Here is a 19,595-nt window from a genome sequence, read left to right as displayed (position 1 = left end):
GCCAGCGTTAGCAACGATGCAAGTGTTGGCAGCATCGGTGCTGCGCCTCTTCCCGAACTGATATGAGTTCTGATTCATATTAACAACATCCAAAGAACGAACGTTTTCATTTTTTTTATCTGTCATACTGAAATACATGTTACAAGATGTTTTGGATGGTGGGCATATTTGTTACAATGGCTTATGTTATGTACGTAGCTTATGCTGTAGTTTTAATACTTTCCCACGTCCAATGTACATTGCATTGTGAGAGAGGGGCTAGCCCCACCAGAGCCTCACCTTCACGATTAGCCTATGGCCTACTACTAATTTCTAAATTCTTGTACTCGCTGTGAAATATATTATTGTTACTTACTTTTCTACAGGTACACTCTTACAATTTTTTAGGTTCATGTTGTTTAATTGTAACTTGTTTGAGTGCATGCTCTTATGGTTCTTCCCTTTGGCACTTTGTTTTTCACAATGTATGCTTCATGTTTTGGCTACCTGCAATGTTATGGGGCTATCTCGTTGTTATGATCAGTGACCTATGCACTTTTGTAAAGCTCTCTCTTGGAAGTCGCTTTGGATAAAAGCATCTGCTAAATGAATAAATGTAAATGTACTACTGCGAACCCGAATTGGCAGAATGCAGTCTGAAGCAGCAAGGCAGGGACCAATGAACATTAAATAAAATCCTAAGACAAATGAATGATATGAAATTTAGGAAGATGCTATGTTCATAGATAATACATTTTAGGAAGTAATCTTCGAGAAATAAAAAAATAACATAATGTTGTTGCAGTTCTTTCTGTTGACAACAGGTGGGGCTGACAACAGATGATACAGAATGCTGCAGCATGAGTTCTCAGCAAGACTAGACGGAGGGCGCACATCACACCAGTCTTAAAATCCCTGATCTATCTTGAAGAAAATAATTCTAGATTATTTTAGTCTATAAATCACTCCATAGTCTGCCAACTGAATGTATTTCCGGCATGTTCTCAAGGTACGCACCCAGTAGATCCCTGAGGTCTTCTGGCACTGAACTCTTCACAGTTCCAAAAGCCAGGACCAAGAGACATGAAGAGGCAACTTTTAGTTGTTATGCTCCCAGCCTTCGGAACAATCTGCCAGAGACCCTAAGAATGGCTGAAACTGTGGAAACCTTTAATCTCGCCTTTCATTCCCTTAGATATGTCTTGTGGCTTTAAACATCAGCGGCATAGATAGGGACTTCGTAGTATGCAGTGTCTCTTCACCATTCTGCTGAGCGGGATTAAAAAGACGGAAGCACGGATAGATACTTTGTGTTCTGTACTCTCTATTTACTATTACTGCTGAGCGGACTTGTATAAGTATCTCCACTTTACCGTTGCCATATAACTAGCCTTACAAGCTTGCAGTTAAATGTTTCTTGTGTTCTGTAATGCCGTTTGTGTCCTAAGGTGTTTCAGGTCATATTGGCCCATTTAGGCAGGTAAGTATAGACCTCTTGTTAGTCCAATATTTTCCAGTAGCTCGCTTTTACATGCTTAGTGTTTTGTAATGTATAAATTCTTAATGCACATATAATATATATAATATATTCGCCTACCATTCAAGGTCATTTTTAAATATATATTTTTGTTTTGTAATAATGTGTTGTGTTTCTTATGATGGGGGTGGGGGATGGCGCATGCATTTTTAAGAAGCACTCGTTGGCTATTGAAAGCTATGGACAGGACATGGAAGCTCCTATTCGGTCAAATTAGGTGTCAACCGAAAGGTCAGAGTGCAGTTGCCATTTTTGAGACTGAGATTTTAGGGAGGTCTGAACTGAAGTTCGAACAAAGTGTACTTGAATGACTAAAGCGCAACAGGAAACTACTTTAGAATGATGCAAGAGTCCATGGGTATTTATGGATGTAATACTGTGTTTTGGACTAAATATTTTACTTGATTGCATCACTTGGACCTTTGACAATGTAGCCAGACAATTTTTTAAATGGTTTACCGTATTTCTTAGAATAAACGAAGCAGCATTTATTAAATAACGTACATTTTTGGTGCAGCATTTATTCGAGGGGGGGGTTTATTCGAGGGCGGCGTTTAATTAGTAAGAGAGATTTCGTGAATTGTAGATGCAGTGCAGCCATAGACAACTTTGTTGCTGGCATTGTGACAAATGAATCATGCAGCCAAAAACACAGGTTTCATTTACTACCGCTGACCTCGTCTATTCTTTGTTTGTCTATGAGTGCGGCAACTCCCTTTCTCATTGGCTATTAATTAGGTGTGCGTTGGTAGTACTAGTGTCTCAAATACAAGTGTTCTACATTGTGTAGAAATCAGAAGCAGCATGTCTTAGCGTTCAAACAGAAAGCTGTGCAGAAAGTTATGTACATGTGTAATAAATACTGGGGTTGAATTTAACCAATTAAATAAACGTTTTCAGATTACACAACGTTTATTGGAGGGCGGCGTTTTATTGAAGAAATATGGTATATCAATAGAATCGCAAGAATTATAGCTTTCCAACAATATATGGCAGGTGTAGCAGTCTAAAACTATTTTGGGGGGATAGGGGGTGATTGAAGGGGGGGGGGTTTCCGGCCCGCAGGCAGAGGTTTTAAGCCTACCATCCCATATGAGAAAAAGAGACAAAAAGTTTTTGGATGCAGATGGAAAGAAAGAGTATTGTAAAGAAAGAAAAATAAAATGATTTGAAAGTTAATATTACTGTGGACCTCTACATTCCACAACGGTACCTTGCGGTTACTTATACAATTGATCACGTCTTAATCATGCACAGTCTGAACTTCTTCCATTGCCACTATTGTCTTACCAATTGCTGTTTCTGGCATGGCAAAAAGCGTCTTCTCCGTCGCCACCCTAAAACGCCCATGGACGGAGAGGCCGACGCCCTAAGAGAAGGAAAATAACAAAAATGTCATGGGTGTAATGGGCTCAAGGGGTTGAAGTATCAGCAGACTGATACAAATTGTAAAAGATATGAGAAAGACAAAGGAGGAGATGAAGGGAGGACATATGCATAACCCATTAATACAGAATACATTTGATCTTGACATGGACAGAAAGGTTAACTATAGCTACCAGATGGTCAATGCCAAGTTGGGGGTTAAACCTTTTGACATTCTCGCTGTGTAATGTGATTTATAAGCCAAGGATAAATGCCAGAAATTCCCAACTCTGCCACAGAAGCACTTCACTGCGTGACTGTGTGTGATCACATCAGGACTAGGGATGAGTATCGAGAACCGGTTCCCAGTGAATCGATTCCTTGGAATCGTTAGCAAAATTCCTTAACGATTCTGTTAACGATTCTCAGTGCCGTTAAACAATTAAAATGCTAAGTTTAATAATGGATTAAAAATCGATATTCTCAGTTTAATAATGGGACACACGAACGTCTGTCTGAATAAACTATAAAAGTTTGCGCACGCATGCGCAAAGACAGACTGCAGCAAACATGGCAACTAGGAAGAAGCGTTCTAAAGTTTGGTTGTATTTCACACAACAAAATGACAACAACGCCACTTGTAACGCGTGTAAAAAGTCTATTTCGTCGAAGGGAGGAAATACTACAAATATGAAGAAGCATTTGAACACACAGCATGGAATGAAGTTACTGGAACGCCATGTGTTCGATGCATGCAGCAGCGCAGCTAACGTTCGCGCTTCATCTCTAACTATCTAAGGTATAGCTAAACTGCTCAAAAGTGATCACAACCACATGTTACTGTGTGAAGCAATTTGCCTTTATTGTGTGTAGTCGATCTAGTTATCTTCTGTCCCGTCGTTTGAAGCATACATTTTAGCTCCGGCATTCGGCTCCCATTAGTATTGATCTTATTCATCATTTCACGTTATCGGGGCGGCGTGTGTTATCAGCAAACGTTCGTGTGTCGCATTATTAAACTGAGCATATCGATTTTGAATCCATTATTAAACTTTGCATTTTAATTGTTTAACCTTTTAATGGTCCTGTTAAATGTGCCTGAAAACGCCTAAACAACATACCCAAAGTACATTGAAAGCTGTTGTTGAACCATTTGGAGTACATGCATGTAAATTGTCTCTTTTGAAAGGTGACACTGAAGTTATTTCCCCTGTTATTAGGACCCCTGTAAGTCCTAATGGTGTTGAGTAATAGAAGCTTGAACACAAGGAAACAAAGTTTCTATCTCCGACTAGATTTTGTTTTGAAAACAGAGGCCTGAAGAGGCCTAGAGGTGGTAGGTATTAGCTCATTTCAGAGCCAGTCAAAGCCAGTTTGAGAAATTCGTTTAGAACGAGTGTGTGTGTGGGGGGGGTGCAGGACGCACAGACCTAGTTGGCTTTAGAGGGGAACATCGATAAGAGAATCGATAAGGAATCGAATCGATAAGCAGGAATTGATAAGGAGTCGGAATCGTTCAAATCTTATCAATGCGCATCCCTAATCAGGACTGCAGCATGCTGTTGCGGTTTGTTACATGAACCCATGGTGAGCTGGTCCTCTGCATATGTATTTTGGCCTCATGTTCATATAGTTGTACATAACTGAAACTAGCAGTGCACTGAGAAGACACGAGTGAGACAAAGACAGTGTTTCCGATGCAGAGACAAAACCATCAGCTTATGGGTGGCATGCTGAGAAAGCTACTCTATCACTGCAACAGACGATTAGGATGCAGGCAGTGAAAGGCCATTTTACTATGCCATATCGACTAGAGCATGATGGTTACTTTAGACATTGTGCCTCATTCACTTGTGTGTTTGGAAATATTTCGGGGTTCAGGCCCATAAGGGCCAAATCTGAAAATAGTAGAAGATGAGCGTATCTGAATGTTGGTAAACCTGGAAAGCTCTAGCCCAGATATTCAGCTTCAAAAGATTGTGGAGAAAGAGGTGTGATTGTTTTGATTTAATCATTAGAAGCGTTGAACGTGGGTTATTTCATTGCAGTGAAGAAAAGAAAAAGAAAACAGACAGAGCCAACAGACAAACCAAGGTAACAGTCTGACCACCAAAGCAAACCAGACGGACTGGTAACACAGTAAGACTCACAAACCCTTCTCCTACCCCCGACTAGAGAAAGGGTTGATCACTTCCTTATCTTTCAAGAAAGGCTTCAAAGGCTCCTACCCCCTTCTTGCCCAGCATTTGGGTCAGATGGAAGGAGTCAGGTGGCTGAGCGGTTAGGGAATCAGGCTAGAAATCAGAAGGTTGCTGGTTCGATCCCCGGCTCTGCCAAATGACGTTGTGTCCTTGGGCAAGGCACTTCACTTTGCCTCGGGGGAATGTCCCTGTACTTACTGTAAGTCGCTCTGGATAAGAGTGTCTGCTAAATGACTAAATGTACTGTAAATGTAGAATGAACTTAACCTATATGACTAAAACGTCACCTTAAGTTTTTCCCTTCTACAGTAGTGATATTTTCAAGCATTTAGCCCACTCATATTGCATTCATTCATTAAGAACCACCTTTGAAACAAGCTGAACCCCCTTGAAACAAGCTTTTCTAAGTAACAACGTTCTCACTGGCAGTATTATTAGCTAGATGGAATCGCGATTGAAACAGTACCAACTGCTAACTGAAAATATGCCCCCAAAAAACGTAAATAAGCTTGACGTTTATTTAGGCGGATATGACTAATTCAAAAGAAGTTTGCTGGAAGCGATCATTGTCAGTAACAATGCCAAATACGACCATTTGATCTTAGACTAGAGCCCTGCACGGTGGAGAAGCTTACCTCAGTAAATTGTGCTACGAGCAAATTAGCCTAGCTGCTGTTGCTAGCCATCTTAAGGGGATTGTTTGACTGCGCCGGAAATGAAAAACATTCAAGTTTAGGCTGTGGCATTGAAGACAGCGACGCACCACACAAGCTTGAGTTTAAATACATTATTTGGTGTGCTTTGCCTTCGGCAAGGGCACAACCTTTGTTATCTCACATAAATATTATTATTGTGAGAATGCTTTTCCTGTTTCTCTTTATTGTTGGAATGCTGCTTCAGCATTCCAAGTATTGTTCTTTAAATCTTTAATCAACTTATTATTGTTGGAATGCTGCTTCAGCATTCCAAGTATTGTTCTTTGAATCTTTATTCAATTTATTATTTTCAGCATTCCAAGTATTGTTCTTTGAATCTTTATTGTTGGAATGCTGCTTCAGCATTCCAAGTATTGTTCTTTGAATCTTTATTCAACTTCTTCTATTTCTTCCAAGACACCTTTCAGCGCCTTCAAATCTTCAGCTATTAAAACCGTTCAGCTATCAAAAAAATTCAGCAGTTTCAGGCCATGGGTGCTATGACTTTTCAGCTTTGTACCTCTTATGCTTGAATTAATATAAATCATAATATAATATAAATATTTTTAACATGGGTTTCCAATGGAGTTTTCTTTCAAATCCTCTCAAACTTCTTTAAACTTCTTCAACTTCCAAATCCTTCTTCTTCCTCAATCTTTCAGCTAGAGCCACCATTTAAACTAAACAATTTTTAAATAATTCAGCTTTTTGATATCTATTCAACTTTTTTCAATATCACTGATTATGTTTCATGACGTTTTCAAGCCGTTTCTGAGATTTACATGGGTGTGTACGTGAAACCCTAGAGTGCAGACTGAAACGCTTAGACTAGAGGGCAGCTTCGGATGTCGTTGAAAAAATATTTCTAGTTTGCCAGCATTGCCACAATTTTCGCTCTTCATGCTTCATTTTTGGATCAATAGATAGCTAATTTTGTGCTGGTCGTAGACAGTTGTCTGTTGAATCCAACAGACGTACACATTTGTTCAGAGCCCCACGAAAGCGAGACAAAGTCCAACTCTCGCCCCATAGAGACCAATGCAAATCTGGTGACAAAATCGTCAGAGAAAGCAAAAAGAACAAGATTTTGAAACTGCCGGTAGAGTCGTATTTCTGACCGCACAGAAATATAAAGGACATCTCTGGTTTCGGCAGAGTCTTGGGTCTCCTTACTTTTTGGATTGGACGTATAGTTTTGCGTCTAGGTCAACTTGTTTGAGGTGTGGATGCTAGGTAAATGTTCGTTTTTCTCTCTGCCTAGCTCGTTAGCCATCACAGCTGCGCCATCACCGTGGCAACCAAACAAACACGCACCAGGAAAGCAAAAGGAACACGTTTTCGAAACTGCAGGTAGAGTCGTATTTCTGACTGCACAGACATATAAAGAATATCTCTGGTTTCGGCAGAGTCTTGGGTCTCGGAAAGTATCCTTAGATTTTGGATTGGACGTACAGTTTTGCGTCTAGGTTATCTTGTTTGAGGTGTGGATTCTAGCTACATTTCTCTTATTCTCTGCCCTCAGCGCGTTAGCAATCATAGCTGCACCATCACCGTAACGACAGACACGCACCACTCAGTCTCTCACACAGGTGATTGGTACGTTTACTTGACCATGAGAAACCCGATTACTAGCAATTGTCGGTTTATGCCAATAATACGATTACTCCGTTTACATGTGTAATTAGTTATGCGATTACTCAATTAGCGCGTCTACATGATTCTTTTTATTAATCGTTGTACGCTCCACGGACAAAACTTGCACCATCATCCTTCTGCAACAAAGTGTCGCCGTGTCTTCCTGTGTCGGCCCTACTGTTGTATGTTTCATTCCATCAACACATTGAATCCTACTAAGAAAGCCGAGTAAACGCACTCAATGCACACATCTGCTACTGCTATTACTATCCCAACTATAATTTCAGCTGTTAAGACTATAATATTCTTTTTATGACTAGCTAGCCTACTTCTTCTTCTGTTTAACAGGTCAGCTTTCAGCTTCTCCCGCATTGTATTTCAGCTCTTAGCGTTGTTAGATGATGCAGTTCAGTTTCCACACTGCCTCTTTTGTGTGACTCACACATTTTTGACATTCATTTCAGCTTGCGGGTATTTTCCCATTTCTGTATTTTCTGCAATTTAAGAAAAATAATTTCATCTTTCAGCATTCCAACGCATTTTCAGCAGGAAATGCCTTTCTAGTTCAACTTCTTCTTCTATTTCTTCCAAGACACCTTTCAGTGCCTTCAAATCTTCAGCTATTAAAACCGTTCAGCTATCAAAAAATTCAGCAGTTTCAGGCCATGGGTGCTATGACTTTTCAGCTTTGTACCTCTTATGCTTGAATTAATATAAATCAATATTCATAATATTTTTAACATGGGTTTCCAATGGAGTTTTCTTTCAAATCCTCTCAAACTTCTTTAAACTTCTTCAACTTCCAAATCCTTCTTCTTCCTCAATCTTTCAGCTAGAGCCACCATTTAAACTTTAAAATGTTGACAAAACCCTAAACTATTTTTAAATAATTCAGCTTTTTGATATCTATTCAACTTTTTTCAATATTAGTGATTATGTTTCATGACTTTTTCAAGCCGTTTCTGAGATTTACATGGGTGTGTACGTGAAACCCTAGAGTGCAGACTGAAACGCTTGGAGTGGAGGGCAGCTTCGGATGTCGTTGAAAAAATATTTCTAGTTTGCCAGCATTGCCACAATTTTCGCTCTTCATGCTTCATTTTAGGATCAATAGATAGCTAATTTTGTGCTGGTCGTAGACAGTTGTCTGTTGAATCCAACAGACGTACACGCTAGCAGGAAACTGTCATGGTTGCCATACTGGTTACAAGTTACGAAGTTTTGTATTTAGGCTTATTTAAACCAGTTTATTCTACTCCACGATTTAAAGTTTTCACTCGTTTGACATTCCCGAGACAGCAACGCGCGCAGGGAGAATACTATACGTGTTGCCTTCCCGGTCTGTTAAAATTGATGCTAAATAAGTAATTTTTTCTACGAAAACAACTAGCTAGCTAGCACTAGCTATCGAAGGAGTGAAAACTTTAAATCGTACAGTAGCAGAGTCACAAGACAGAGTTTGATAGTATTTCAACCTAATACAATTTACAAGAGGTGACTCTGCAAAGTGCTGCTAATATCTCTTTTACTACTATTGCTAATGGAACTGTTTTATTCTATTATTTACGCCACTGAGTGCGTTTACTTGACCATGAGAAACCTGATTACTAGCAATTGTCGGTTTATGCCAATAATACGATTACTCCGTTTACATGTCAGGGAGTCAGGTGGCTGAGCGGTGAGGGAATCGGGCTAGTAATCCGAAGGTTGCCAGTTCGATTCCCGGCCGTGCCAACTGACGTTGTGTCCTTGGGCAAGGCACTTCAACCTACTTGCCTCGGGGGAATGTCCCTGTACTTACTGTAAGTCGCTCTGGATAAGAGCATCTGCTAAATGAGTAAATGTAAATGTAATGTGTAATTAGTTATGCAATTACTTAATAAACGCGTCTACATGATTCTTTTTATTAATCGTTGTATGCTCCACGGACAAAACTTGCACCATCACCCTTCAGCAACATAGTGTTGCCGTGTCTTCCTGTATCGGCCCTACTGCTGTATGTTTTATTCAATCAACACATTGAATCCTACTAAGAAAGCAGAGTAAACGCACTCAATGATAGGCTACATCTGCTACTGCTATTACTATCCCAAGTATAATTTCAGCTGTTAAGACTATAATATTCTTTTTATGACTAGCTAGCCTAGGCCTACTTCTTCTGTTTAACAGTTCAGCTTTAAGCTTCTCCCGCATTGTATTTCAGCTCTTAGCATTGTTAGATGATGCAGTTCAGTTTCCACACTGCCTCTTTTGTGTGACTCACACATTTTTGAAATTCATTTCAGCTTGCGGGTATTTTCTCATTTCTGTATTTTCTGCAATTTAAAAAAAATAATTTCATCTTTCAGCATTCCAACGCATTTTCTGCAGGAAATGCCTTTCTGGTTCCAACTTCTTAGTTCTTCCGTAGGTTTTTTGGCCTTTAACTAGTCCTGCATACTTTCACCGATTCCTACAATTTTTTTATCAAAACGTTCAGCTCCTTCAAAGGATGTTGGCTATGACTTTTGGTATTTCTCACTTTTATACTTTTTAAGACATTAAGGTTTTTGTGCAAATTATTCTCCCATTAAAAGTAATGGTAAATCCTTTCAAATCATTAAAAAGCTTCCTCCTCTTTCAAACGTAACTACTTCAGCATACTTTTAGCTAGAGACACCATTCAACCTTTAAAATGTTCACAAGACATTCAGCTATTCCCAAATGATTCAGCTTTTTCAAATATTCAGCCAATTTTGAATTATGACAGTTTGAAATACATTAAAATGTTTGCTCCTTGATTTTTATGAATGAGCAGCAAGCAGAGTGGCACACTGCTGCCTGCTCTTTTTCTGATATTCAACTAAATTGTCAAACAACTTCCTGTAACTTTCATATAGTTTAACTTACAGAAACAAGTTATACCTTAAAATGTAGGAAATATTGTCCTCTTTCAGCCAATGTAACTACTAAAGAGCTCACATTTACAGATTTTCAGCTATGAGCCTTGAAGCGAGAGCAGCCTTTCAAATTCTCTCACTAACTTCAATGGAGAGGTGGGTAAAATCCGTCAGAGAAAGCAAGAAGGAAGACGATTTCGAAACTGCCGGTAGAGACATATTTCTGACCGCACAGACATATAAAGGACATCTCTAGTTTCGGCAGAGTCTTGGGTCTCGAAAAATATCCTCATTTTATTGATTGGACGTGTAGTTTTGCGTCTAGGTCAACTTGTTTGAGGTGTGGATTCTAGCTACATTAGTTATTCTCTCTGCCCAGCTCGTTAGCGATCACAGCTGCTCCATCGCCGTGGCAACCAAACAGACACGCACCATAAACGTTTTTGAAACTGCCAAAGGAGTTGTATTTCTGACCGCACAGACACATAAAGGATATCTATGGTTTCGGCAGGGTCTTGGAATGAAATATACGTAATTATGTGGGCAATGTAGAACAGCGGACAGATTCGATATTTGATCTTTTGTTAGTTATGGCCATTCTAGTGACGCTACTGTCATCACGGCTGCTAATAGAACGGCGAAACCAGGTCACATACAGTCTAATAACTATCATTCATTTACCTAGCTACAAACAAATGCTTCGTAACTGAAGAGTATTTACTTTTTATTGGCGATATTGACAACAGAGGTTAAGGAACTTGTCTTTAATCAAAAGATGGTCTCCGTTTTCAATTTGAAGCAGTAGATCTAACTAGCTTATGTAGGAATTTTTTTCCATTGCATCCTCTCTAGCTTCACGCCTTCGGTTATTATTCAAGCCTACGGTGTTAATACAGTCTGTAAAAATACCACTTTGACACACTTGCAAGAAATGATCCGCTGGTTAGATGTAGCATGATCTTATTATTTAAGTATAAAAAACTCACCAGGGACAACGACAACATTGGCAACCCTGCACTATGAATTATTATTTTGATGTCATCTTAAAGTAAGTGTCTGAACAGGACTGGGTGTGCAGGCACACATGATTAGTTTCTCCTCCGTCTTCAACCTGAAACCTAGATTCTAGGTTAGAAATGTTGCCAGTCTGTTGCCAATGACCAACAGTTGCTACGTTTTTCCAGCAAGTTCAAGTCATTCCAGTGTTGTCCTTTTACCTTCAAATTTGTTCAACCCAGACTTCAGCAACTGGTCTTCTGCTAAATGTTCACATTTTCCTGCAGCTCATCTTTCTGAATTTTTGCCCTTATTCAGACATCCCAAGTCTCCCGGAAGGTCCGGGAGTCTCCCGCATTTCAATAGTGTCTCCCTGACGCCCGCAAATGCTATACAATCTCACGGAAATCGGGGATTTTGTATTTCGAGCAAGCGAGAGACTGTCCAATTGTCATTTCTGGTAGAGATAGGTGCATATTGCGCGTCCTGATTGCATCGGGGGGGGGGGGGGGGAGGGGGTTACGTGCAGGTTGAGGCGGTACATCATGCGTCCGGATTGCGTCCCGGGGGGGGAGGCCACCTCCCGGAAGTGATTCTCTGCAGGTTGGGATGTCTGCCTTATTGTTTTGCATTTTCTTCTTCTTTTCTTCTGTTTTCTGCCTTCATCTTGCTCCAGGTCCTTTCAAAAATACCTGTCACAGCAGTACCTTCCAACTGCCAGTACTTTTGCATTTTTCTTCTATTTTTTGTAGTTTTATACCTTCGTCCAGCTCCAGCCCCTTTCAAAAATACCTTTCAGGCGCTTCAGCTTATAACTTTCTACAATATTTTCACAATTTTCCGCTTTTTTAGCATGGTCAGCTATCCCCATTCAGGTTTTCAGCATTCTCACTGCTGTTTCGCAGGAACAGCCGTTTCTAGTTATTGTTTATTTTCGCCCCCCTAAGGATCAGTCAATATTTGGACTACATAGACAACCTAGGTGTCAAAAGTTTCGTATTGGTAGTGATTGCGTTGGTTGTATTTTTATTTACGTTCCGTTGCATGGTTTAAGTAGAAATTGCGTTTTTGTGGTGAAAAGTGAAGCTAACGGTGGCTAATTTGCTAGCCACAGTCACTGACGTTACTAACGTCACTAACGTCACTAACGTCACGAAAACACACGTGACTACCTGTAGCAGAACATTCGTTTCGCATCTGTTAACTTGGGGGACAGCTAGGCTAACTATAGCTTACTATAGCTTTACTGCAAGGCAGCTGCAGAAACGCCACAAGCAAAGAGGCCAGGGTGATAACTATTTACTCATTTTACTTTGTGATGTGAAACACAATTGTGAAATGTAATGTACAAAATTAGCTGATATTATTAAGGAAGTAGGCCCACATCTACTTTCGGAAACGGTAGTCTACTATTTCACTGAAGCATTAGAATCATGACATTAGCCTCTGTTGCCTGGGCAACACATACTACAGTGGTCTATGATGCATCTGTTTTCAATCGTTAAAATAAACATTCCTCACAAATACATTTTCGTTGTAGGATTTATTATGACATTACATTACAAGTAAACAATTTGTTGGTGAAATTATCATTACCTGTGGTTTCAAACCAGTGTAGCTCACTGCAACGCTGTAGCCTACGCGAGACACTACAAAAACATCGACACAGCTGTAGGAAGTCAAACGGCGACAGAACATGTTCGGCACTCCCCTTACTATAATCAAAAGTCTTTCAATAGGTGAAACTATCTGACTACTAACCTGAACTTCATTGCCACAGCCTAAACTTTGTCAAATCTGTTCATGAAAATAATTAATTTCAGCCTAAACCGTACAACGGAACGCAATCGCTACCAAGACGAACACAGCAGTGGTCTAGTACTGTACTGTAGTAGTACAATTTACAGGGGCAGCTTTTCCACACAGGGCTATATCGCATTTTGCGTTGTTACTGACAATGATCGCTACCAGTGAGCTTTTTATGAATAAGCGATTTTCCACTAAATAAATGTCAAGCTTATTTACGTTTTTGGGGGCATATTTTCAGTAAGCAGATGGTACTGTTTGAATCGCGATTCCATCTTCTACTGCCGGTACGGCATAGAATAATCTTCAAAGGGGGTTCTTTATTCATGAATAAATGCAATATGAGTAGGCTAAATGCCTGAAAATATTAGCCTGGCTCTGCCCTCCTACGTACTTCCTGTCATGGACATTTTGGAATACAGTTATAATGTGTGTGTTTCATATATGAGGAATGTGTTTTAACTGAAGTCTAAAGTTGATTAAGAGTCAACTACATTTGGTAGAGATGCCATTTGCAGTTTTATAACTAGGAGACGGGAAGTCTGGGTGACCTGAGAGAGTTCTTGTCACCTGGGGAGGAAGAGACAGTTGGTCTGGAGACAAATGTGGATTCAACTGTATTGTTATTGTGATCTGCTGCTCTGACCCTTCCTGTAGACTTGTTTGAAGTGGCCCACACAAAGGACAGTTGACCATTTGACTGGTGAACCCCTGTGGTTTTACTATCTACTGGTTTGGGGAGAGAGGCCACAATAAAGAACCGTGGGAACTTGATATGAAGTCACTGTCACTGAGCAGTGCTGACCAATCACAGAGTTCAGAATAACCATTTGATCTAAAGTTTATATAAGGCAGGGTTTTGGGGTTGTTCTGTATCACTCTGGCGAACGACCTGTGGCTAGCACCTCCTTCGTTATGACTGATCACAAAGTACTTTGTTAAATCTTGATTTGTACAAGCAAAATACATTTATTGTAACCGCCATCTCTTGACTATTCAAATCTACACAGTGCCGCTAGAATTTTTCCATATCACTTGGTGGCCCGTAAGGGGATCCTCATTGGTCTACGGCGTTCAGCAGGCGGCTCCCCTCGGCGAATTGATCTTCCGGCAAAAAGCCGCCTTTCCTTCCGCCATGCGTGAGACAGCAGGGCCAGGGGGGGCGCCCGTTGGACGTTTTGTGGCTGACGCGGGGTCTTCAAAAGAACCGGTGAGATATTCTTTTGGTTACTGTGTGATATTGAATTGTCTAAATGTGTGTTGTTTAGACTATGGTCAATAATTCGGTTTAGTTAGTAATAGGGCGGAGACTGGAGAAGAGCTTTGTCCTGTACGTGCAAGTCGTACGAAATTAATAGGGCGGAGACCGGAGAAGATCTTTCGTCCTGTACGTGCAAGTCGTACAAATTAATCGGACAAGGCCTGAGAACTTATCCTTTACGTGAAAGTCGTAAAAAAGCATGCAGGGAAAGTGTGCTGACGAGCGCACAAAAGGGTGATAAATTCACATGTTATATCGTGTTATGTGTCTTTTGAGACCCTAGGATTAGAATATGTTGGGTTAGTGATTGAGAAATTGTATTGGCTTTGGTGGTCATAACAGTTCTTATTTATTTACGGCCAAAACGTGATTCTAAGTCCCGAGAGAAAAGTATACTAGTCAGCTGTGTGAGTGAGAGTGTTTACAAAGGGTTTGAGTCCCTGAAGGTGGAGAACAAAGAAAAAAAAATTAGGAAGTATGGGCCTGTGAAATTTCAAAGTAGAGGTTTTAAGTTTGCAACACGCGTGTTCATTTTTTGTTTTAATTGCAAGTTATGTTTTTTGAGGTTAAAAGAAGTATGAGTAACTAATGGTGTCTATTATTCAACCTATATACAAATTACAAAAATCAAAATTTTAATTATTTTTCAAAACTTTAATTATTTTTCGGTTTGAATATTTGTAATTTATGATTGTGCAGTTATTTTCATTGAAAGTTGTGAAGTCGGAATTTAATTGTTTTTAGAAACGAAAAGGAGTAATTGTGTCTTTATTTTCCGTCGTTGGTTATCGTTTATGGATTGTAATTCTGAAAATGAATGGTCTGGAGGCAGAATTGACCTGTCTAAACATCGATTACATGAAGCAAAAGTATGGTAACGATAGTTTATTGCAAATGCAAATATGGATTGATAAATGTGGATTTTCGAGTGTGGAGTCGTTTTGTTTTAAGGACCTTATTGTATTGCGAAATGGGTTCGTGGAGAGAAATAGATACACGGTTTTTTTTTTTTGAGGTGGAGAAAAGAATAGATTTTAGCCTGATTGGAGAGGAGATAGGTCAGATATCTTCTGACATCTGCCATCTTTATAAATTTGCTTTGGATTCCCGCAAAGATTGAAGCTTGTGCCTTGACTTGCAATTGCCATTGTGTTTTGAAGAAGGAAAGGTTAAAGTCCTCTCCGGAACAAAGGGTTTGAGTCCCTGTTGTGTTTGGAATAAGCGTGTTGTGGGCTATGGTCAAAGCTGATGCAGAGCGTGTTGACATGCTGTTGAAAAAACATGTAGGCCAACACGAATTGCTAGGTCAATCCAAAATGCGTGCTTTAATTGTGGGAATTTGAGCAAAATGTACGTGAATGTCCGGAGATGTGTCATCACTGTTGAAAGTTTTTTTTGGAAATTGTGAGCGAACTCTCAAATCAGAGGGGTTCGTGACCGGAAGTTGAGTTCCGAAATGGTGGCGTACAATGTTTATCGGTTATGACACTGTTGGTAGAGGAGAGACGATTGTTTTACAACTCTGTGTTAACCGTTATATGTTTGATGTTAGACTTTACATCGGTCTGATAACCGCCAGAAGGCATTTGTTTTTTAAGACGGAGACATTCTGTTTTGAAAATGCTAATGTTAATTCTTTGACTGAATTCTCCACTTGAAAAGAGGCGCATGCGCTTGAGCCTAGCGGAAGTTGATTCTTTCAGTGAAGCTCATTCTGCGTGCAGTGCCCACACATGAGTGCAAAAAAAAAACAAAAAAATTCACTCATTTTATAGAGATTTTGACGTTGAATTGTTAAGTATATTGGTTGGGAAAACAGATGTGTGTTTCTGTTTCTTTGTCGAACTTAAGAAAATATTGTGAGTTGCCATACTCTTGATTTGGAAATTATGTACAGACCGATTTTCTATATTATGAGCTTGATTCGTTGTTGAATAACGCGCTGGAAATTTAGTGTTTGGGTAGGATAATTGGTAAAAGGCCAGTTTTGGCAATAAAAGCGGTATTCATTTTAAGAATTACAATCCCGGGGTTATTGAAACTTTTATAGAAAGTTATGTGTTCAAACGGAAATGTTATGTTGTTTATTTTTGTTTATGTCTGGAAATGTTCGATGGTTTTATTTTTAATTTTGTGGGAGTTCACAGATGTTACTGTTGTTTAAAGAAATATGTAAAGGGTTATGAAGAAGTGATTAGAAAGATTGAGCCAGTCCGAGGGACTGAAGTGTATACAAGGGGAACTAGTTTGAGTGACCGAATTGCGTTTGTTGTTAAGGGCAAAGGTGCTACATATGTGTGTTTATTGCTGCTGAGATGATTTGTTGAAATGTGTTGGGTTTGGTGGTATTCATATTTACCTATTTAAATGGACTTGAAGTTGAAGCTTTGTCCAACCAGAATGCTAATACATGGGTAAACTGTCATTCTCTGGCGAGTGATATTAGGTGCATATGTAGATTTCGGAGCCAAATTTTTAATGGTTGATAGACTTGTAAAGAAAATCCAGGCTGTGACTGTTGGTTAATGGCTAATGGTGAAAACGTGAAGGAAGTGCATTTTGTTCTGTACTGAGACAAAGGAGAGTCCAGGAAGTTGAATTTGCAACTATGGCAACGACATTGGCCAACAAACTAACACACCGACAGGCGGGTACAGGCTAGTAAAGGAATTGCAGCTTGATATTTGAGATCCAGGATGAGTAACCGCATGACGCATGCGCAGATGGAAATTGAGAAATTGACTAAGACGAAAATTTAGAGAAATAGATACATTTGAAGCAAATTTACATATTAATTTGGTTACTTTTGAAATATGTTACGTGATGAGTATTTTGAGACATTTTCTAACAAGGTTTTTGTTTGTTTGAGGACATTTTAAATGAGTTTCAGAAATTCCGAGGAAAGGTGGGGGCTACAAAAAAAAAAAAAAAAAAAAAAGTCCCGTTACGTTGAGTTTTACAAAGGTGATCCCGGAGGGTGTAATTCTGCATAATTATGTGAGTATTAATGGTGAAAGATGTGTCCGTTTAGATGAATTCGAAGTTTGGTGGTTTACAAATGTATGATTTAACATTTGTTCTAAATCCTAGACAAACAGGGAGGTAGGAGCCTTTCAGACCAGAACTTGTATTTACGAGCGGAAAATCTGTGGTGTGTGATGGTATCCATAAAAATGCAGAAATTAGACCCTGGTTCATAAATTAGTTCTAATTGGATTGGAAAAGTTATACTTTAGCAAAATTAAGTGAATAGCTAGTAAACGCCAACCATCTGTGTTGTTTAAAAGAAATGAAAAAAGGTTGAGAGTTTTTGCTTTGTTCCAGAGCGCGCTGTTTGATGCGCAATTGTTTATTTGAGTTGATTCACTAACAAAGAGTAATTGAGATAGCTGGTAAATATAGGAATATTCAAAGGTGTATACATTACATGCTTTGATAAAACTTTTGAGGAGTTAAAGAATAAGGTTTTGTTTTACGGGTTTATGTTAAATTGTGAATTTAAAGGTTTAAAAGAAAAAGGGAGAGTTTATATTTTCTTTTGTCTTAAGGGCATGGTACAATGTTTTGGGATAAACAGTTAGGCTGTGATGAGGTTGTATCATTATGGTATTGGTTCATAAAGAGGGTTATGATAATTTGGTTTTGAAATAATTTGGGAAGACTCATTAAGTCTGATAAATTGTGGTGTGATGGTTGTGCTAAGTAGCTTGTTCTGGACTGCAGCCAAAGCAAGTTATGAAGTTCTACCTATCTAACCTATATAGAAATATAGATGGGGTATAAGTTTGGTTAATGGTTACATTAAGAACATTTTATGGTCTATGTTTTATTTTGGAATCATACAGATTAAATTCTGATTTAGGGTAGTGATGCTGGTTTTCTACATGTCTTGGAAGAAGAGAGAGTTGATTTGGTGAATTTAAATACAGAAAAAATTAAAAGGGAATCTGAAATGTAAAGGTATTCATTTGAACTGTTCCTAAAGGTTTTTATAAGAAAAGATAATAAGAGACTAAAAGTTGAGGTTATTCGTAATTTGGCTGTTTTCTAAAATAGTTTTATTTTATATAAATTGGTTCAATAGTTGGTTGCTTCAGTGTAAGCTTGTTAAAGGGAAAAGAGTTAAAATATTTACTGATAGTTAAATACATCATTGGTGTTACATATGATTTTGGGAAAGGTATGGAAACAGGAAGTTTCTTATTTTTCACTTATAGAACAACTTGCTGTATGCAAATGTGGAATTCACTCTAACAATTATGATTATTCCACAGGGAAAATGCTAGTGCTGATACTAGCTGGAGCAGTTTCTGGTTTGCCTGAATGCATTGATGAACTAACTAGAATATGTTTTTGATGTTGATATGTTTACAGGAAGTGATGAGATGATGTTGCTATGTCCGGATGAGCCTAACTTGACAAATTTGGGCTTGCAGGACTCTTTTGAGGAAAATTGTTGTGTGACCTTGATACAACATTTGTTACAGATTCTTTAAGGGAAGCGCAGGCTTCTTAGAGAGGAAGAGGTGACGTTTAGGAATTTATGACTGACTGATGACTGACTGATCCAAACAGAGAGTGACTATGGGGGTTTTATGGTTTTATGAATTTAGCTTTAGTAGTTTGGATTTGTGATAGGATTGTGAGGGTTTGATATGATATTGCTGAGTTGAAAATATTGGACTGTATTTAACCCAGAGTGAGAATTGTGTTTTGTTTGAGTATATTTGATAAGAATTACAGAATACAGCGGACAGATGGAGAAAGGAATGGTGGAATGGAGATTCGAACTTGGACTAATCCACAAGAAAATGCGTTTTGGAAAAAGGAAGGATATGAGAATAAAAAAATGGAGGTTGTATGGTCTGCATAAAACATTTATCTTGAGATTTTGCTAAGTTAACACATGGAAAGATCATGCCTCTACAGTTTGTGTGATATCAAGAAGAATGCATTATTTTAGCATACAAGAGGATTTGTAATGGATGCATAGTCTTTTGTTAATACTTCATATGTGGGATAAGTATTATGAGAAAAGGAATTTAAACACGATAAGCTTCACAGTTAAGGTTAGAGAAACCATTTGGGTATTGATAGATGGATTTTGTAGAGTTCAATTTTTGGAGAAGTGATACTGTTTAATGATTGTTGATGGGAAGAAGTTTTAGACTTCTCAGGGGCTCAGTGATCAAGCTTTTGTTAATTTAGATTATTTTCGATGGGATTTTTCTTTTAAGTTAT

General features: G+C 38.9%; 1 protein-coding gene across 1 annotated transcript in view; it reads right to left on the bottom strand.

Moving 5' to 3' along the window:
- Nucleotides 1-19,595, bottom strand: part of hibch (3-hydroxyisobutyryl-CoA hydrolase) — a 114,701-nt gene that overhangs the window by 63,867 nt on the left and 31,239 nt on the right. The window contains exon 7 of the mRNA XM_062457436.1: nucleotides 2,807-2,885. Within this exon, the coding sequence (XP_062313420.1) occupies nucleotides 2,807-2,885 (79 nt within the window). The remainder of the gene's footprint in view (nucleotides 1-2,806; nucleotides 2,886-19,595) is intronic.

Source organism: Osmerus eperlanus, chromosome 3 (genome assembly GCF_963692335.1).
Source record: "Osmerus eperlanus chromosome 3, fOsmEpe2.1, whole genome shotgun sequence".
In the NCBI taxonomy this organism is placed as follows: domain Eukaryota; kingdom Metazoa; phylum Chordata; class Actinopteri; order Osmeriformes; family Osmeridae; genus Osmerus; species Osmerus eperlanus.
Note: the sequence above shows the minus strand (reverse complement) of the source record. Positions and strands in the feature narration are given on the sequence as shown.